The sequence below is a fragment of the Amblyraja radiata genome, chromosome 1, assembly GCF_010909765.2.
Source record: "Amblyraja radiata isolate CabotCenter1 chromosome 1, sAmbRad1.1.pri, whole genome shotgun sequence".
Taxonomy (NCBI): Eukaryota; Metazoa; Chordata; class Chondrichthyes; order Rajiformes; family Rajidae; genus Amblyraja; species Amblyraja radiata.
In genome coordinates this window covers 104,431,903-104,453,924 of record NC_045956.1, presented here as the reverse complement: position 1 = coordinate 104,453,924, position 22,022 = coordinate 104,431,903, and the positions used below count along the sequence as shown (strand labels likewise).

The 22,022-nt window shown below is 42.0% G+C and overlaps 1 protein-coding gene across 6 annotated transcripts; it reads right to left on the bottom strand.

Annotated features, from left to right (window-relative positions):
- Nucleotides 1–265: 265 nt before the first annotated feature.
- Nucleotides 266–21,996, bottom strand: gnpda2 (glucosamine-6-phosphate deaminase 2). 6 transcript variants are annotated; one of them, XR_004413229.1, is made up of 8 exons: nt 21,909–21,993; nt 13,003–13,147; nt 11,225–11,326; nt 5,966–6,148; nt 4,703–4,887; nt 2,878–3,052; nt 1,755–2,160; nt 266–1,591 (listed from the first exon to the last, which is right to left on the bottom strand). XR_004413229.1 is itself a non-coding variant. In XM_033027979.1 (7 exons), exons 2-7 carry the CDS (start codon nt 13,124–13,126, stop codon nt 2,096–2,098), a joined length of 834 nt encoding a protein of 277 aa, XP_032883870.1. In that variant the 5' UTR covers nt 13,127–13,147; nt 21,917–21,996; the 3' UTR covers nt 266–2,095. The 6 variants fall into 6 exon arrangements, 5 of the variants coding, with proteins under 5 accessions (XP_032883870.1, XP_032883879.1, XP_032883859.1 ...); XM_033027979.1 differs by having other exon boundaries at nt 266–2,160; nt 21,917–21,996; XM_033027988.1 differs by having other exon boundaries at nt 266–2,160; nt 13,003–13,144; nt 21,866–21,991.
- Between the last annotated feature and the right edge of the window lie 26 nt (nt 21,997–22,022).

Genomic DNA, 22,022 nt, shown 5'->3' with positions numbered 1-22,022 from the left:
CTAAAAGTGCTGACACAGGTACACAGTGAGGCAACATTAGGCACACTTCTCTTCATTAGTCAGGGGTTTTAAAAGGGTCTCGACACAAAACGTCAACTATTCCTTTTCTCCAGAGATGCTGTCAGACCAGCTGAGTTACTCCAACTTCATATTTTTTAGAATATCTAGCACTTCAACTGTAATGCAGACTGTCTTCATGACATGCCATTCACTTTCTCAAGTCTTTTTCTCTCAAGAATTGAAATTTGTACAATAACAATACAAATGTTATTAAAACGCCTTTATTGAGTATACATAAATCAGTTAAGGTAATTTAGATTAAGGCATAAAGATAAGATGCTGCATATTAATGCACAAGTTTGTCATCCAGGAAAGGTGCTAATACAAAAAGTTTACCATTCAGATCCACAATAACATGAAGCAGTATTTAGTGCAGCAAACATTTGTATTCTGTACAATTTATGCATCTTTAGGGAATCAAGCATCTATCAAATTCAATTTAATGCTCAAGTGTGCGAAAATATCCTATATTAGGTTTTCTGAAATGATCCATACATGTTAACATAATACTTTAGCAGGTAAACATTTAAGCTAGTAATAACTCTGATGCCATTGCCATTTTCTGAAATGTTTCCAGTCGATTGAAATAGAATCACATTTATGATTTTTCTTCCACTAATTCCCATGATTATTACAATAACATAAGATGGTCCATTAATTGCACTCTAGCACTACAAATACAAAGTAAAGCAAACAATTGGTTATTACAATGTCAAGACAAATGGAGCAGTGAAATAATATAAAGCATTAAAAGTGTAACAGGAAATCTATAACAGAAATTAACCGTTATATGGTTTCCATTTGGCTTGTAAAATTAAAAAAAAGTGCTGGAGTAACTCAAGGGGTCAGGCAGCATCGCTGGAGAACATGGATAGGGATGTTTCAAGTTGGGACCCTTCTACAAACCGATCCAAAACATCACCTATCCATGTTCTCCAGAGCCGTTGCCTGATCCGATGATTTACTCCTGCACTGTCTTTTTTGTAAACCAGCATCTGCAGTTTGAAGTTTCTTCATCTGGCTTGTAAAATAGATGTTGAGTCACTTAGCTAAATCTTAAATTTGTAACTTTTCATGTCATTATTAATTTCAATATACTCCAACAATTGCAGTGTGCCACATTGTAATAGGTGAAGGAGGCAGTAACAAAAAACAAACTGCATTTGTTCCTTGGGTTGCTTAGATTGTGAAACAAAACAATTGGTGCGCGTTATAAATTTGATAATATCACTTCTAAAGTTCATGTAGTAGATGCAAGTAACTGAATATTTCTAAAGATGCCAAGGAACCTTGAATAAACAAAACCTCCAGTAAATATTTCAGCAAAATGGTCTTTCAATGTGTATGTGTCCCAAGTTACTGAATGTGAGAAAACAAGCTGAGGTAAGAGAGATCACCACCAATTTGGAATGTTTATTTAAATTATGTTTTGGAATGGCCATTATCTCGCAAGTACAATGGTTGCCTGGGTTACCTGACTTACGGAAATCCGACTTGCGTAAATTTTCCCAAACATTAAAAAAAATCAAGATAGGAAAGTTGTAGAAATGCAAACTAGTGCAGGCAGATGAATATTGCAACAGGAAGCAACACCCACCATATATACTCCAGGTCATTGGTAGATGCATCAACACGTTTAGTATAATCACCCTCAAAAACATTGCAAAACGATTGGAAAGCAACTGAAAGCAAGAGTGCTGGATCTCCTTATACGGGGAAAGTGGTTCAGAGAAGAAGGAACCTGGAGACTGCCTGCAGATGATTCCCATGATCCATTTATTTTTCCCCTTCTACATTCTTTGTAAGACTTTGTTATAAACAACTAAATATTCATGGTTATTGATCAGAGTACAAAAAAAATAGGTAAAAGAATACTGAATATGCAAAAGGAATTTCAAAGTTACTCCAGCACAATCATTTTGCTTAATTAACATGAGTTTGTCAATAAAAAAGTTGCATAGGACTCAATTTAGCAATGCCCTTTTCAAGTTCTGGTCAGCTGAACATGATGGGAAGTTTTCTCATTTTAGTTTCTTCAGTCGCTGTAACTTTTCATACTGTGCAATGGTTCCACAAGTTTATTGTGCACATGCATTAAACCTAAGAAATAAATGTTTCATTAGTTGGCAGGACTCCAAAAACACACAAGGATACATTAAATGCATAATCCTCCATTAAAGCACAAGTCACCTTATAAAAATAACTAGTAACACAAAGTACTACCATTGACAGGAAAAAGGGCAAATCAAACAATTTGCATGGCACAGCACCAAATAAACCTTTTAAGTTAGTGAAAGCAGGATGCAATCATATTGAGGAAGAATCATTCCAATAATGGAGTAGATTATGACAGCTGTTTTGATCAATACTTACACGATTCAACAAAATCACGCAAACAATACGCAAAACAATTCTATGTTGAGGCTTGGTTTATATTAGAACAGAGAAAAAACAATTTTAATTAAATGGCCATTTTAAACATGATACATTTAAGTTTGCATAGGAACAGCACAATGAATTCCCTGTTCAAAAAAATGGTCACATGAATAGGTTCAACATATTTCTAGATTTGAAAAACATTAAAGTGGTGCTTACTTGGAATAATCATTGCACTGAATAAGTTGAGCAGTCAAGCCTCATGCTCATGTTTTATCAACAGCACCATGAAGGAGTTAACTCGCTTCTTCAGCACTCATCCACAAGACACTAATATATAAAACTCAATACCAAAATAAAATGCAACCCTTCCCCCATGCCCAGCCTCAATCACAACCTGCTGTTATTTTTTTAATCCTATATTTTAAGCATTTTACCTACCTTGGAAATATTTCACAGTTTTAACTTTAAGCTCCAAAGTAGCATCTTCATCACAAACAAAGGTTGTACGTGGATGTTGCTGGAATGCAGAAACTGTCCACATATGATTGACTCCCTCTTCTATGGCCTTGTACAATGCAAATGCTTTGTGCGCTCCTGTGATGAGAATCATTACCTATAAAATTAATTTTCAAACCTAAGTTGTAATTATACATCTTTATCAAGAAACTGGTATTAACAGCAGAATATAGCATTTGAACACTAAACGTGGACTGAATTTTTCAACTTAATTCAAATTATTCTACTTTTAAAATAAATATCTGAATATGCATATCTTATACCGTTCATACCATTGAACGAATCGAAGTGTGGCTTAAGGAAAACTTTTAGTTACCATAAAATATAGGATGCAAATCACATCTGTACATACATTACTTTCCTCCCCAATCCAGACCTTCAAGAAGCACAAATTTTAGGAACATTTCTCCAGTTTAATCTATTTTTTCCCTCTGATAAATATTAGTTTGAGTTGACCAGCAGATTGCTCAAGCCTCACAGTAGGAAAACAGGGCAAAACAATGGGCATCCTAAAAAAACTGGCCCAATTTGCCCATCCTGTCCATCTTATCTTCATTTCTGTCAATTCTACATCCATGCTTCTTGTCACACATTTAAAGTTCTATTTTTACCAATCCATTTGTACAAACTCTACTTCAATTGTGAGCTCCCAAATCTAACCAACCACTGCTGTTTCCTAGCTGCATCTCTAAAAACTAAATCCCAGTCAATATTGGGAAGTTAAAGCCACCCACTAAGACAACTCCGTTGTCCTGGTATCTTCAGTAATCCGTCTACATATCTGTTCCTCTGACTCCTGCTTGCTATTGGGGTCCTACAGTACAATCTCATTAGAGTGCTTGCGTTTTCTTATTTTCAAGCTCTATCCATAACGCCTCAGTTGACGAACCCTCCAGTACTTCCTGAGTGCCGCTGCGTCAGTCTCCCTAATGAGTATCACATCTCCTCCACCTCTTTTCTCCCCATCACGTCTGAAACATCAAAAGCCTCCCGTTTCTCTTCAAGAATTCAGAACTTGTATTTGTGATAATAGCCCAGAAAATCTATTCACATTTTATTTCATGAGGTTTGCATCGTACCTATATTGGACTGCCCCAAAATATAAGCATAGGCATGTAGAAGCTTGTATTAATAAAATTAATGCATGATATTCTTTCACCAAATTGAGCACAGACTACAGGCGGATCCCTAAAACATTAAAACCCTTGGCTTATAAAGTATACAGTATCCTATTCTAGGAACTCCCCATTTAAACTGCTCAAAGATGTTTTTGAATCAGACCATATTGATGTATTGCTGGTGTACAGTAAATTCCAAACATATTACGTATCCCTATTTGTATGCAATGGGTATGCAGGCAAATAATTTCACTGTGCCTTGTCACATGTGACAATAAAGTATTCCATTCCAAACTGCCTTCAGGGAAATTAACAGGAAGGAACAGAATGAACCACTCGGTTGAGTGTAAACTTTGCAGTACCTCAGAGACTTACCAGACTATCCATTTTCTTGACTTTGCATACAAAATAGTCTGGGAGTAACAAACTTCAAAAATATATATTTTTTTTAAATACAATATTTCATGTTCTAGCCTCTTTATATCATGTATTATTCCTCAGAATATGACAAACAACTATATCTCCACTAAAACTAAACAATTAAATGTTTGGTCTATAATGAGTACACCTTAAGAAGCAAATGTCCTGCAATTCCAAATCTGTATTGTTTTCAGATTTGTAAATATTACCTCTTTAGCATCCATCACTGTTCCAACACCAACAGTTAATGCCATGTTCGGCACTTTTTTCAGATCGCCATCAAAGAATCGGGCATTAGCAAGAATGGTTTCTTTTGCTAATGTTTTCACCCTTGTTCTTGACACTAAGCTGGATCCAGGTTCATTGAAAGCGATATGTCCATCAGGACCAATGCCTAGTAAGAAAATGTAAACATATTTTACAAACAGCCTGAATAGCAAAACAACATACACATGTATTTTAAAATGTTTGGCTAAAATAAAGCTATAAACCTTCCATGCATTAATAAGATTCTTAATAATTAAACAAAATGTAGACTTTTAGCTAATTACCATTCAGAACTATAACATATATAAGGAAAAATGCCTTTAAACTTTATACCCTACGTGGAGAGACAATTTGGGTTGATATATTCTGGCACACAAATACTTGGTGAAAATGTACTACTTTAGATAACAACATTTCTGCCTGCAAGATGAAACTTTAATAATGTTTAAACTGATGCTAAAATTAAAATGGGCATTAATAAATATACAACTAAAGGAGTGTCCAACTAAAAAGTGGAAAACTGTGTTTAATCTGGGCTGCCTAATTTTACAAATTACTGAAAATATCAATTCACCATTCACCATAAAAAATGTTCAAATTTGATCATTTGAAACATAACACCAGTTTTCTCTCTTATCTAAATGTTACTGGATGATAATTTGAAAATCATTAGCAAATTTCCAATTCTGAAGAAGGGTCTCGACCCGTAACGTCGCCTATTCCTTCGCTCCATAGATGCTGCCTCATCCGCTGCGTTTTTTCCAGCATTTTTGTCTACCAGCAAATTTTCAATTAGTAGGTTTTCCAATTGAGGCACAAAAGAGGAGGTGTTTTGTATATAATCACTAATTCATGGAGCCATTTCCCAAGTAAAGTACATTTAAATTCCTACTCAAATGTAAAAATAACAAAAAAGGGCCAACTTAGTAAATTGCACATTTCCCAAAAAAAGGTAAGATTTACATAATGGCGTCAGAACAACATTTGAACAATGTTGCAGCGCAATGAAATGGACATTGCATTGCATTACAGTTTAGTTATAGAATAAAGCATCAACATTCTTGCGTCCAAAAGGTTTGACTGCCTTAGAGTACAATTTAAAAGCATTGGGCACCTTATTTCTCAGTATCATGTTTTTAATTTAATTTGTACATTTTGTGGCATACATATAGAATGATTACACTTTAAAAGAACACAAAATGTACCTCCGACAAAGAGCTGAATCCCTCCAGCATCAGCAATCTTCTTCTCAAATACATCACACTCTGCCTGCAGATCTGGTGCATTACCATCAAGAATATGAGCATTATTTGGATCTATGTCAATGTGTTTAAAAAAGGTATTCCACATATACGAATGGTAACTTTCTGGATGATCTCTTGGAAGTGCTAAACAGCAAGATAAAAAGAGATTTTAAACCTAAAAAGAATCACAATGTTAAATTCTGAATGACTGCAGGCAAACTGTTGAAAATAAATAACAAAGGTACAGCGCTGAAGCTTGCAGTCACTAAAGCTTTCTTCAGCACCATTTGTTACTATACATTAGCCTATCACTTCAGAATATACCATACTGAGCTGATGCTAAAATAGACAATATTGGAAAGAATGTTATTTGTTCGAGTGGAATTCAAGCTCCAACTACTACTTTGTAGGTCAGTTTTATAAAAACTGAAATTCAAACACAGATGATCCCCAAAATAATTTCCCCTTTTCCCGTAACTAACAGAACTGATGGAACTGAATTAAAGCTTTAATATACAGAAGATATTTAAACGCTGGAGCCTTTACCTGCAACTCTGGCTTTTGGATTTCCTGACAGGCAGACCTCAGTTGGTTAGAATTAGTTATAATAAAGCTTCCTCAATGCTAACCTTCAACACTGGTACTCCTCAGGGTTGTGTGCTCGTCCCTATGCTCAACTACGTACACCCATGTGTGTGGCCAAGTACAAGCTCACTCAATCTTTCAGTTCACCAATAACACTACTTATAAGCTGGATCAACAACAAGACAGGACAGGAAAGAGATCGAGAACCTTGTGTCATGGTATCAAGAAAACAACCTAGCCCTTCACAAAGGCAAGACAAAAGAGTTAGCTGTTGACCTAAGGAAGTTTGGAAATAAACGCAGCCCTGTACTCATCAATGGAGTTGTGATGAGGTTTGTGCCTGCTGTAAAGATGGTTAACAGCTGTGTTGCATGGCATTCTTATTAACAGCAATCAATTCTAGTCCTTCACATTGACGCAGTGATCAAGAAAGCACATTTCAGGCTTTTGAGAAGATCTGGTATATGCACAAGAATGTTGTCAAACTACTATAGATACACTATAGAAAGTATTCTGATAGGATACATCTGAACCAGGGGTAGAAACTGCTCTGCCTGACTGCCTAAGCCTGCAGAGAGTGGTGAACACACCTGTCCATTATCAATTCCTTGCATCTAGTTCATCTTCATGGTGGGTTACATTATCAAGGATGTCTGCCATAAAGTCATAGAGTGATAGTGTGGAAATAGGCACGTTGGCCCAACTTGCCCAAACCGGCCATCATGTCCCAGATACACTAGTTCCACCTGCCTGCATTTGGTCCATATCCCTCCAAACCTGTCCTATCCATGTACCAGTCTTAACTGTTTCTTAAATGTTCAATAGTCAATAGACAGATTTATTCGTCACATACACAATGAAGTGCAGTGAAATGAACTTGCCAGCAGCGGTACAATAAAAAAAGAACACACAATACACAATAAAAATATATTATATAAAAGCATCCACCACAGCATTCATCACTGTGGTGGATGGCACAAAGTTCAGTCAGTCCTCCTCCATTTTTCCCCATGGTCGGGACCATAAACCTCCGCAATCGCCGCTGCGGGCTTCAAGATGATGTAGGCCGTAGGCCGGCAGTCAAAGATCTAAGTCCCCGCCGTGGCTAGAAGCACCACAGACCGCGGCTTCAAGATGTTGTAGGGCGCGGGCCGGCGGTCGCAGCTCTTCTCCTCCGTTGTCCCAACGAGGGATCCCAGGCTCTGCAGACCTAGGCTTCAGGATGTAACAGTCGGCGAGCCTGCGATCGGAGCACTCCATTCTGGCGATCCCCCGGCATGGGCTTGCCCACTCCGCGATGAAAAGTTCAGTCTGCGCCCGCTGCCTAAGCTCCGGGCCAGACTCCGGGAAAGGCCGCACCAATCCTAGTTGTAAGGCCGCGAGGGAGACGACATGGAGGAGGCGACCGAAAGCGGTTTCCCCATTCCCCCCCCCCTCACCACCCCCGACACAAGACACACCGAGAGACATTAAACCACACATTTGGACATACTAGAAAAACTAAAAAGTAGAAATGACTAACACGCTGCTGGCAGAGCAGCCGTCTCGCAGCGCCCCCACCGACTGTTGGGATAGTCCCTGCCTCAATTACCTCCTCTGGTGGCTTGTCTCATACACCCACCACCCTTTGTGTGAAAAAGTTACTCCTCAGATTCCTAGTAAATCTTTTCCCCTTCACCTTAAACCTATGTCCTCGATTCACCAACTCTGGGCAAGAGACTGTGCAGATACCCGATCTATTCCTCTCATGATTTTATACATCTCAATAAGCTCACCCCTCATCCTCTTGCACTCCAAGGAATAGTCATAGCCTGCTCAACCTCTCCCTATAGCTCAGACCCTCTTGTCCTGGCAACATATTTGTTAATCTTCACTGTACCCTGTCCAGCTTGCCAACATCTTTCCTGTAACAGAACTGAACACAATACTCTAAATGTGGCCTCACCAACTGCAACATAACCTCCCAACTTCTAAACTCAATACTCTGACTGATGAAGGCCAATGTGCCAAACGCCTTATTGACCACCCGATCTACCTGCGACTCCATCTTTAAGGAACCATCCCTCTGCTCTACAACACTCCCCAGAACCCTACCATTCAATGTGTAGGTCATGCCCGTGTTAGACTTCCCAAAATGCACCCCCTCACATTTCTCTGTATTAAATCCCATCAACCATTCCTCAGCCCACCTGGCCAATCGATCAAGATCTTGCTGCGATTTTTCACAAGCATCTTCACTATCTGCAAAACCACCCACTTTGGTATCATCTGCAAAATTGCCGTATATATTCTCATTCAAATCATTGATGTAGATGACAAACAGTAACGAGCCCAGCACCGAACCCTGAGGCACACCACTAGCTACAGGCCTCCAGTTCAAGACACAAACTTCCACCATCACCCTCTACTTCCTTCCATGAAGCCAATTTTCTATCCATCCAGCTCTCTCCTTGGATCCCATGAGATTAAATATTAAATATTAACCTTCCAGAGCAGCCCACAATGCAGAACCTTGTCAAATGCTTGCTGCCACCAGTCATTCCCTTTTTCTTTTACCTTCTGAGAAACCCCAGATGTCACTGAAGAATAGCTTCTTTCCCACTGCTATCAAACGCCTAAATCAACCACCTCATTCACACCCCCTATTATTCATATATTGTACGTTTATATTCACTTGCACTACTTTAGATTACACTACAATCTTGCATCATTATGCTACTTTGCACTCTTTATATTTGCTCCTGTTCACCATTGTTGTATGTATCCTGTTTAATTGGAGCTTCATTGCACACTGCATATATGAACATAAACTAATCTAATCTGAATCTTATTTTAATCTCATACTGGCCCCATTCAGTTGAAAAGTTCAAAAGCATTAACCAGAATTTGTTTCAAACCAAAGCCATTGTGCAACAATAAACATTGGTAGGAGAGAGATTACAAACATCAGAAGAGATGAGGCAAAGATCAATTATAGACAATTTCAGACAAATGTCAAATTTCATAGAGGAAAGGGTAACTATTTACATTCATGTCCAGTTCCACTGCCTCCCCCCAACCCCCAGAACAATCCTCACTTTATTCCAGGCCAGCTACATTATTCAAGCTTTTCATCATCTATTAAATATTACTTTTATCTGTTCAAGGGCTTCAGCCACTAATCCAAAAATGCCAAGATTGAAAATTTATGCTGAAGCTAAAAGTGTCAGTCTATAAATAGTATTTCCAAACACAGGAAATTTGAAATACAGAATGTTAAGTTATTTTTCTATCGGAGTTGCCATCCAGAGGGAAGTGCTTCAAAGAGCTTGTGGCCAGGGTGAGAGGGGAGAGAGATGATCTTACCCGCTCGCTTCCTGGCCCTTGTAGTGTACAGTTCGTCAATGGAAGGGGAAGGTTGTTTTGTCAACAACCTTCTCAGCTGATCGAACGATATGCTGCAGCCTCCGGATGTCGTGCTTGGTGGTTGAGCCAAACCAGACCATGATGGAGCAGTTGAGGACAGACTCTATGATGGCCGTATAGAACTGAACCATCATTGCCTGTGGCAGATTGTGTTTCCTCAGCTGCCGCTGGAAGTACATCCTCTGCTGGAGTCAATGGTAGCCCCCCATTTAAGGTCCTTGGAGATGATGGTTCCAAGGAACTTAAAGGACTCCACAGATGTGACTGTGGTGTTGTTGATGGTGAGTGGGCGGGGGGGGGGGGGGGAGGGGGGGGAGGGGGGAGCTCTTCTAGTCTACTATTAATTCCACTGTCTTAAGCATTGAGCTCCAGGTTATTACGAAGGCCAGCTGTTTCACTTCCTGTCTGAAGGTTGATTCCTCCCCATCATGGATCAGTCCAATCAGGTTTTAAGAAGGGTTGTGTCGTCCGCAAACTTGAGGAGCTTGTCAGAGGAGTCTGTGGAGATGCAGTAGTTGGCATAGAGAGAGTAAAGGAGAGGGGAGAGTACGCAGCCTTGCGGTGCTCCTATGCTGAGGGTCTGCGGGTCCAAGACGTGCTTTCCCAGCCTCACATGCTGCTTCCTGTCTGTCAGGAAGTTGGTGATCCACTGACAGAGGGGTTCAGGCACCGTCAACTGGGAGAGTTTGGAGTGTAGTAGCTCTGGCACAATGGTGTTGAATGCAGAGCTAAAATCCACAAACAAAATCCTTGCATAGGTCCCCTGGCGGTCTAGGTGCTGGAGGATAAAGTGCAGGCCGAGGTTGACAATCTATTGGATCGGTATGCAAACTGCAGAGGGTCCGGCAGGGGGTTTGTGGTATTTTTCAGCTGGGCCAGCACAAGTCTTTCAAGGGTCTGCATGACTACAGACGTCAGTGTGACAGGCCTGTAGTCATTAAGACCAGTAATCCTTGTCTTTTTGGGTCCATGTACAATAGTGGAGAGAGTGGACAATGATGCATCTGCATTCATTGAAGACCAGTGAAGTAGTATGAAATTTGGAACAATTGCTGAATATTGAAATTCAGACTAATGTTTTCCTGTACAATCTTTCTATTGTGGTTTGATTGTGTGTACATGTTACATACAAAACAAACAAAAAAAAAATCAGTTTCAAACTCAATATTTGACTGCTGAAATACTGACAAACTCATTTCACATTGTTGAATTTAAATCTAAGCAACTCACCAACATATTCATCCATGTTAAATGTCTTCACATATTTAAACGAGAGATAGCCTTTTTTATAATATTCAATCAGCTTTCCATAACATCCAGAAGGTGTGCTCCCTGGAAGTATAATTAAATGCCTAATTTACATTTAAACTTCATGTTAGCATTTGTTATGCATTACTAATAGCCAAAAGGTTTATTATAGCAACTTTACAATTAAATAGAGAATATAGGGGATATAAATATCGGGCAGCACAGCGGTAGAGTTGCTACCTTACAGCGCTTGCAGTGCTTGAAACCCGGGTTCGATCCCGACTACTGGTGTTGTCTGCACAGAGCTTGTACGTTCTCCCTGTGACCGCGTGGGTTTTCTCCGAGACCTTCGGTTTCCTCCCATATGCCAAAGACGTTCAGGTTTGAAGGTTAATTGGCTTGGTATAAGTGTAAATTGTCCCTAGTGTGTGTAGGATAGTATTAATGTGCGGGGATTGCTGGTCAGTGTAGACTTGCTGGGCCATTGGGCCTGTTTCCACACTGTACCTCTAAACAAACATAAACTGCATGTGCATTCAATTCTAAGTGCAACTTAGGAGAGAAAAAACTATTTAATTCACATAATTCAAGTGAAAACTAGGCAAACACGCACAGCTGGCTTTTATCTCTACCTGGAGGGTGCAGGAATAATCAAAACCTGAATTCCTGTGAACATTGTTGCCTTCTTAAATGGTAAACACAGGTTCTATATCAGACACTTGGTTCATGTTGTCTATTTGTGTGACTGCCAACTAATTACCACTTGCAATTATAAATGTAGATAGTAGCTTAGAAACAAAGTACAATATCAAAATGAAGATAAACAATGTTCAAACATATTTTAGAATTCGAACAGCATTGCCCACTGCTAGATATCATGATTAATTTCTGTACTATTAGCTAATTATAGAATTCTACTTCAGAAATTTATGACACGGGTTTAGTCATTTGGACCAATGCATCGATGCTTGTGAAAAAGAATGATCAAGAGAAATACACTTGTTTGTAAACTGTAATACTTCAAGTACCTTGAACGCAATTAAGATTTGTGGTGCTACTATTTTTACAAGTTGAATGCTCTTACACCCAGAGTAACTATTTTGCCAATCCACTTTACTTCCTCTGCAAAATAGCTCAAATCTGTGCTCCCTGGTTTTTGATTTCATTAAGCCAGATAGGTCTTTCATATTCATCAATTCAACTTTGTGCACCTTAAGTAAATCACCATTCAACTATCCCTTTTCTAAGAAAAGCAATATTCCTAATTAAAATTCCCTAGATCTCATTACATTGTCAATTTCCACACTACCTTCTTTAGTCCAATCATATCCTTCTAGTTGGTCTTTATCCCATTAAATTCCATGCTTGTAGGACTATAACCTTCCTATTGGCTACAACCCTCTGACAAGAACTATCTGAAACTGCAACAGACTATTTGTGACCTTGCAGGCTTAATCAACAACCTAAGGGTTAATCAACAGCCTAAAGGAGAAACAAAGAGTGACTACAAGTTAGCACATGCAGATAAATTAAGTCTTGAGACAGTGGATAAATCTTGAGGCAGCAGCTGATAGGAGCCAAAATGGTTGAAGAGGAACTCAGATAAGATGAATGTAATTATAAAAAAATGCCAGAAGCACTCAGCACATCAGGTAGCATTTGTAGAAAGGGAAGCAGTTACTACTTGGGTCCTAATACTTCATCATAAACTATCAGTTAACTATAAAATAATTTCAGGTTGTTGCAAAAGAAATACATACCTGTGGGCAAACCCAGCGTAAAGTATCGATCTGGGCCTGGCTTGAATCGAACAATGGAATTGCAGATGTAACTTGCTGCCCATTCACTGGCCTTGTCATAGTTGTCAAGAATAACCAACCGCATTGTTATGAAAAAAAATCACTGCAGGGAAAGATTGTCAATCTTAGTTCAATCTCAAAATAAATTCAATCTTAGGTCAATATGAAAACTAACCTTTTCAGCAGATAAGATTGCATTTCAAGTATCAATTTACACATTAATGACCCGAGGTGAAAAAAGTGCATGAGGGGAAAAATTACTTTTGCCAATAGAATTTAAAGCTATAGCAAAAAAACTTATTTTCTACCTGTGGCTTTCAGATGCATATCAGGTTCCCGAACAAAATAATCACGTTTACATAAAAATACTTAACATTAATAATAATTAACACTCTGGATCTAACTTCTAACTCTTAATTAACCATTCAATGTTGTGTAAATGCAGAAATTTTACTTAAGAATTACATTATTTTCATCTGGACAAGCCAAGTGCAAATTTAGACAATAGACAATAGGTGCAGGAGTAGGCCATTCGGCCCTTCGAGCCAGCACCGCCATTCAATGTGATCATGGGTGATCATCCCCAATCAGTACCCCCTTCATGCCTTCTCCCCATAACACCTGACTCCGCTATCTTTAAGAGCCCTATCTAGCTCTCTCTTGAAAGTATCCAGAGAACCGGCCTCCACCGTCCTCTGAGGCAGAGAATTCCACAGACTCACCACTCTGTGTGAAAGAGTGTTTCCGCATCTCCGTTCTAAATGGCTTACCCCATATTCTTAAACTGTGGCCCCTGGTTCTGGACTCCCCCAACATCGGGAACATGTTTCCTACCTCAAGCATATCCAAACCCTTAACAATTGTATATGTTTCAATAAGATCCCCTCTCATCTTTCTAAATTCCAAAGTGTACAAGCCCAGCCGCTCCATTCTCTCAGCATATGACAGTCCCGCCATCCCAGGAATTGACCTTGTAAACCTACGCTGCACTCCCTCAATAGCAAGAATGTCCTTCCTCAAATTAGGGGACCAAAACTGCACACAATACTCCAGGTGTGGTCTCACTAGGGCCCTGTACAACTGCAGAATGACCTCTTTGCTCCTATACTCAACTCCTCTTGTTATGAAGGCCAACATGCCATTCGCTTTCTTTACTGCCTGCTGTACCTGCATGCTTACTTTCATTGACTGTTGAACAAGGACTCCCAGATCCCATTGTACTTCCCCTTTTCCCACCTTGACACCATTCTGATAATAATCTGCCTTCCTGTTTCTGCTACCAAAGTGGATAACCTAACGTTTGTCCACATTAAACTGCATCTGCCATGCATCTGACCACTCACCCAACCTGTCCAAGTCACCCTGCATTCTCATAGCATCCTCCTCACAGTTCACACAGCTACCCAGCTTTGTGTCATCAGCAAATTTGCTAGTGTTACTTTGAACCCTTCATCTAAATTTAAGGGTGTAAGCCCACAAATTACACAATTGTCAAAGTTACGCAACTTAGCGATACATCTAAGACACGATGTCTCTCATTGTCAATAAACACAATCAATCGCGAGACGATAGTCAGATATTCAGTTCCATGCCCAATCAAGTGGCCTTGAAATCTGCCCAAGACGAAAACTGGAAGAGCAACAATTCTAACTGTATTGCATTTACCCGGAAGAATTTTCAAAAGTTAAAGGTATTTCATAACTTTTTTTTAAATGCCTTGGCAGTTATTGAAATTGTGGTTGTCATATAGACTAAACGTTCAATCTTAACTTACAAAAGAAAAAGCACAAGCTACTCAAAAGGTCAATTAGCATTTGCGATGAGAGAAATTCTCTCCATAGATGCTGCCTGACCTGCTGAGTGTTTTGAACATTTTCACATCCTCTGTAATTTATCTGCTTTTCAGTTGAAAGTTACTCCAATGTGAAACTAATTCTGATGAACAAAAAGCTAGAATAGTTCTGGCTCAGCATCGGTATCCTTTGTTTAATGAATGGAAACGGCAAGGTTTATTGATTCTAAAGCAGGTCAGACTATAACAAAGCAACTGCATTAACTAGCCCAGTTTGCAGAAACTGTCCTCCATTTGATGTTAAATTGCTTCAGCCACATGGGAGTACAGTACTAGAAAACATCTATTTACAAGGAATGTTTAAGAAAGAACTGCAGATGCTGGAAAAATCGAAGGTAGACAAAAATGCTGGAGAAACTCTGCAGGTGAGGCAGCATCTGGAGCGAAGGAATAGGCGACGTTTCAGGTCGAGACCCTTCCAAGGAATGGTACTTTATCAACGGGACTAAGATACTATGTTCTTAAAATGGAACTTTACTCAAAGTTATGGTGCATCATACAATATAGCAATCTCCATGGATTGTCACCTTGTCGTGGTGGAAAAGCTTGTGTGGTTCTGAGATCCTGAGAGCGATGCCATCTGGAGCTATGCTCCTGTAGGGCCACCAATTGCGGTAAGGTCGAGGGGGAGGTCTCTGACAAAGAGCAATCCAACCAAGACCTCAACGGTGGAACAGGCGCAGGATGATGGCACACTTTAGTGGAGCATCACAACGGCTGGGAAAGCGGATGAAGGCTGCAGCAGAAAAGGGTCTCTGGTCGTCTTGGACTCCATGCCACTGGATCCTGACCCAGATCTATCAAGAACCGTGTGGTGGCTGTCTGTGCACCAGTCTCCCCACATTAAACAAAGTCACGCACAGGTGTCCTCCATATAGGGAATCCACCCTAACACCCTGGATTAAGTCTTATGGCGATCAGCAAGTGGCGACGGGGGCAGGATTGTGAGATCTGGAAGCCCCTAGTCATGAGCTGGCACATCAGGCGGTGGGTGCTAGATTCAGTCGCTGGACTCTTGGAACGAGGCAGAAGATCCCTTCAGCAGCTGCACCCACGACTGAGCAGTCCTCTTTCGGATCCACTCTGCTCACCCCACTTGGGGAATGGGCTAGAAAAGGTGCCCTAGAAATAGCCTGAAATGAACTTTGGAGCATGGAATGTGCGCACATTGATGGATAGTGCAAACAGAGAGGAGAACTGCGATTATCGCAAGAGAACTGAGAAGATGCCGGATTGACATAGCTTCCCTATCTGAAACCCGGCGGGCAGGCGAAGGACAACTGAAGGAGGAGGGTGGCTACACTTTCTTCTGGAAAGAAAAAGCTGCTGATGAGCCCAGGATCCATGGTGCTGGGTTTGCTATCAGGAACCAGCTCATCAGCCACCTCTCTGAACTTCCTGTGGGAATCAGTGAGCATCTCATGACCATCTGTCTGGTGCTTGCCAACAACCAGATGGCAACAGTTGTGAGAGCTTATGCCCCTACTTTAGACTCTGAAGAGGAAGTAAGAGACCTTCTACGCCTGCTTGGACGAGACACTGTCTACAATCCCCAGGGAGGAAAAGATTATTCTCCTAGGAGACTTCAATGCCAGGGCCAGCCGGGACCTACACCTCTGGAACGGTACCATAGGAGGCATCGGGAACATCAACTCCAATGGAGCTCTGCTTCTCAGCAAAATGCTCAGCACGACCTCATCATCACGAACACCCTCTTTCGCCAGAAAAACAAACTTAAGGCATCTTGGAGATCAGCCACGCTCTAAACAGTGGCATCTCATTGACTATGTCATTGTCCGAGAAAGGGACCGCCGTGACGTGAACATCACAAGGGCCATGATCGATGCAGATGACTGTTGGACAGATCATCGCCTCATCCGCTCCATGAGTCCTTCAAACTCAAGAGGAAGAGGAGGATTCAAACAAAGCAGTTCCGGCCAAGGCTGAACCTTGAAAGCCTGGAGAAAACTGCCACCCAGCAGTGATTTCAGGCTTCTCTTAGGGAAAGCCTCCAACAGGAATATCCTGAATATATTAAAGGGCACTGGAGCCGGCAAAAATCCACCATCCTTGATACCTGTAAAAACATCCTTGGGTGCAAGTCCAGAAAACACCAGGACTGGTTTGACGAGAACGACACAGAGATAGAACAGCTCATCTCCAAGAAAAGGAAAGCCTTTCGTGCCTGGCAAAATGATGAAACCTGCAATGCCAAAAGAGCGGCTCACTCCAGTGCCAAGGCAGATGTCCAGTGCTGGGAGAGGGAACTTAAGAACTCTTGGTCAACAGATAATATAGAAACTTCTTATAGAAACTTATAAAATTCTTAAGGGGTTGGACAGGCTAGATGCAGGAAGATTGCTTCCGATGTTGGGGAAGTCTAGGACAAGGGGTCACAGCTTAAGGATAAGGGGGAAATCCTTTAAAACCAAGATGAGAAGAACTTTTTTCACACAGAGTGGTGAATCTCTGGAACTCTCTGCCACAGAGGGTAGTCGAGGCCAGTTCATTGGCTATATTTAAGAGGGAGTTAGATGTGGCCCTTGTGGCTAAGGGGATCAGAGGGTATGGAGAGAAGGCAGGTACGGGATACTGAGTTAGATGATCAGCCATGATCATATTGAATGGCGGTGCAGGCTCGAAGAGCCGAATGGCCTACTCCTGCACCTAATTTCTATGTTTCTATGTTTCTATAAGGCTCTGGAAATCCAGAGACTGGCAGGCTCGGGTGACACCAGAGGCTTCTTCAGCGCTACTAAGGCCGTCTATAGTCCAAGTTAACATGACTTAATCCCCCTGCGCTCAAAAGACAGACAAGAACTGCTGAAGGACAATCAGTCCATTAACGCCCGATGGAAAGAGCACTTCCAGGAACTCCTCAACCGTGTCAGCACAACTGAACCAGACATTACCCACCACATCCCCCAGAGTCCAATCAGAGATGACATGGAAGAACCTCCCACTATGACAAAGGTTCAAGATGCCATCAAGAACCTTAAGAACAATAAGGCCACCGGTCCAGATGGGATCCCAGCTGAGATCTTAAAGGACGGTGGACCGGAGCTCCTGCACCATATGGTTGAATAGGTACTTCGGATCTGTCTTCACTAAGGAAGACACAAACAATCTCCCAGATGTACTGGAGGACAGAGGATCTAAGGGGGTAGAGGAACTGAAAGAAATTTTCATTAGGCGAGAAATAGTATTGGGTAGGCTAATGGGACTGAAGGATGATAAATCCCCTGGGCCTGATGGTCTGCATCCCAGGGTCCTCAGGAAGGTAGCTCTAGAAATAGTGGACACATTGGTGATCATTTTCCAATGTTCAATAGATTCAGGATCAGTTCCTGTGGATTGGAGGATAGCTAATGTTATCCCACTTTTCAAGAAAGGAGTGAGAGAGGAAACGGGCAGTTACAGACCAGTTAGTCTGACTTCAGTGGTGGGAAAGATGCTGGAGTCAATTATTAAAGAGGTAATAATGGGGCATTTGGATAGCAGTAAAAGGATTAGTCTAAGTCAACATGGATTTATGAAAGGGAAATCATGCTTGACTAATCGACTGGAATTTTTCATCGCACCCACCCTGTTTGTCGTATTCATTGCTGCCATACTTAACCTCATTGGTGAAGAGCTGCCACAGGGGATCCCAATCCTCTACAGAACTGACGGTGGACTCTTCAACATTAATAGGTTGAAGGCCAAGAGCAAAGTCAGTAACACTGCCATCATGGAGCTTCAGTTAACGGATGACTGCGTCATTGCAGCACACTCTGCAAAAGACATCCAGGGCGTCCTGTTTAAAAAAGAACTGCAGATGCTGGAAAAATCGAAGGTAGACAAAAATGCTGGATAAACTCAGCGGGTGAGGCAGCATCTATGGAGTGAAGCAATAGGTGATGTTTCAGGTCAAGACCCTTCTTCAGATTCAATAGGTGATGTTTCGGGTCGAGACCCTTCTTCAGACTCTATCTTCTTCAGTTTGAAGAAGGGTCTCGACCCGAAACGTCACCTATTCCTTCGCTCCATAGATGCTGCCTCACCCGCTGAGTTTCTTCAGCATTTTTGTCTACCTTCCAGGGCATCCTGAATGCCTTTGCCAAGGCATACAGAGCCATGGGCCTAGCCTTAAATATCAAGAAGACTCAGGTCCTACATCAACCTCCACCCAACCAGCCGTCTACCCAGCCCACTATAAAAGTGGCCGACACTACTCTCGAAAACGTTGACCACTTCCCCAACCTTGGCAGCATTCTTTCCTCAAAAGCTGACATCGACTGGGAGGTCAACCATCACCTGAGTTATGCCAGCGGAGCCTACGCCAGATTCAGGAAGAGTCTTTGGAGACCGAGACTTAAAGGATCAAACAAAACTGCTGGTCTACAGAGCCGTTGTCCTCCCCACCCTGTTGTACAGAGCCGAGTCATGGACCATCTACAGCAGGTACCTGAGAGCCCTGGAACAATACCATCAAAGATCCTTACGAAAGATTCTGAGGATCAGCTGGTAGGACAAGCGCACCAACATCAGCGTTTTGGAGGAACATGACCAGCATCACCACCACAATAATGCAGCACCAACTTCGATGGACTGGCCATGTCATCCGCATGTCCAACACGTCTCCCTAAACAAATCCTGTACTCTCAATTGAAGGAACGTCGGCGAGCCCCCGGCGGGACAAAGAAACGCTTCACGAACAACATCAAGAACAGTCTGAAGAAATTCCACATCACATCAAGCAACTGGGAGCACATTGCACTGGACAGGCACTCCTGGAGGAAATCCGTGCAGGAAGAAGCTGCACGTCACAAAATGGAACTACGCCGTGTCGTAGAGACAAATCGACAGCACCGTAAGGAGAGAGAGAAGGGGGCTCGACAACTACCAACCACCGGCAGTTGCACCAAGGTGTGTGGATCGCGGATCGGCCTCTGCAGACATCTGAAGACCCACAAATAGACGACCCTATGGAGAGGAGAGGACAGTCATACTCGTTTCGAGTGACTGCCGATGATGACGATGCTGATGAGAGCATATTAACATCAATATAATCTGGCCAAATTCTTTTTTCCGTGTAACTATTTGGTACAATACAAGTGATTAAAGGTGGAAGTTTATTGAAGTAAGTTTATATATTACACAAGGGGCTTGCAGAAACTAGGGCTGATCCCTATTGGTGGCAATAATTATGAAACTGAATTTTAATTACTTGTATCCCAAAGCTCTCGAGTATCTTGCACTTCACCTGGGGGCATCATTTTGACATCTATAACTAATCACTTGAATATATTATTTAAAAATGGAGTAAAGCATTTAGGAAGATCAAAATAATTGATTTAGCTTTGATGTAGAGGAACTGGGAATATAATTTTGCCACGCTTTATTTCTTCCTCTATCCTTCACTATGTAACAACTGTAAAATATCAGGCAAGACTCTTTAAATGCACCAAATACATCAAATTACAAATTACACCCACATCCCCATGTTATTTTGGGTGGTTAACTATATCACTGAACAGATACATTCCCAAAAAGTGATTGAACAGTGAATTGTTTTCTGGAAACTAGCCTCAGGGATAAATGTGCACTTTCCCCAGGATCTTTCCCTTGAATATACAAATATGTGCACTCGATGGTTAGATTTTGTAAAAGTTACACCCTTATCCTTGACACTCACACTGTAACAAGTGCAACAAGGTGCAAGAACCCCGAGGGATTTTTTGGGCCAAACTTTCAGGTTCCACAGCTACAGGAAACATTCCAAGGGCCACAACACTTTTGCTCCTCATTAAAATCATGGTTATTCTTCCATCTCAGCACCAATCTTTGAATGTGGAGGATAGGATGTTTATTTTAAGTTCAGTGCCACTTTCTGGTACCAAATCCATGCCTTTAGTTTAGTTTATTGTCACATGTAATGAGGTATAATGAAAAGCTCTTTGTTGCGTGCTATCCAGTCAGCAGAAAGACTATACATAATTACAATCGAGCTGTCCAGTGTACTGATACAGGATAAAGTTACATAATAACGTAAAGTGTAAGATAGTCCAGTAGAATCCAATTAAAGATAGTCCGAGGGTCCCCAATGTGATAGATAATATCCAAAAAATGTGTTTTCAACATGGTCAGTAATCAAGATTCTATATCCCTCTTCAATAGTGAAATTTTCAGATTCCCTACCCTCTAGGTGAAGAGATTTCTCAGATCTCAGACCTGGATGACTAACTCTTTATGTTGAGACCGTGGCCCCTGGTTCTAACAACCTAGCCAGGAGTAACCTGCCCATTGTATTGCATCTTCCATGCCCTCACTTGCCACTCTACATCTCCCTGAATCTTCTCTGCAACCTGCTCACAACACACATTACTTACCGGTCTCGGACACTTTGCGAGTGCCACAATTACAGCAGACCACAGCAAAAGGCAGCCCCAGGTTTGCTCCTTTCTTTGGGGTGGGTGCGGGGGCGTATAAGGGGTCAGGAATACCTCATTGTCCCTAGTATGGCAATTTGTTCCACGCAAGGTGACAAATCTGGGTGGAAATGACCCGACAAACTCCCCTACCTTGGGCCAGTACAGCAGCCCCCTCCCTCCCCCATTACAATAGCCCATGGCCCCCGTGTCTCATTCACCAGCTGCTGACAACATCACCCGCAGCCATCCTCCCCTCACCCCCTTCCCATCCATCCTCCACCCCCTCCTTTCCCCACCCCTGATCAGCCACTGTAGCCCCCGGCTCCCACTTTTACAGCCCGCAGCCCCTTTCCCCTCCACACCTCTCCCCTCTCCACCACCCACCCTCCCTCCCTCCAACATGGTGGTGATCAAAGATACTAGAGGAGCACCTCTGTAATATTTGGTGGTGATGGTGTCGCCGCTTCTCCTTCCTTCTTTCTCTAACCCTGGCCCCTCTCTCCCGCGCGCGCGCGTGCGTGTGTGCGTGTGCGCGTGTCCCTCTCCCCCGCTGACGCACCTGTCTGTCTGTCTCTGTCTGTCTCTGTCTGTCTCTCTGTCTGTCTGTCCGTCTGTCTGACTCCGTCCACCCGCGGCCGCACCTGGATCACGGGACGTCGCGAGTCACGTGACCTCCCGCCGACGAGGAGCGCGGACCCGGGGTCACGTCACCTCCG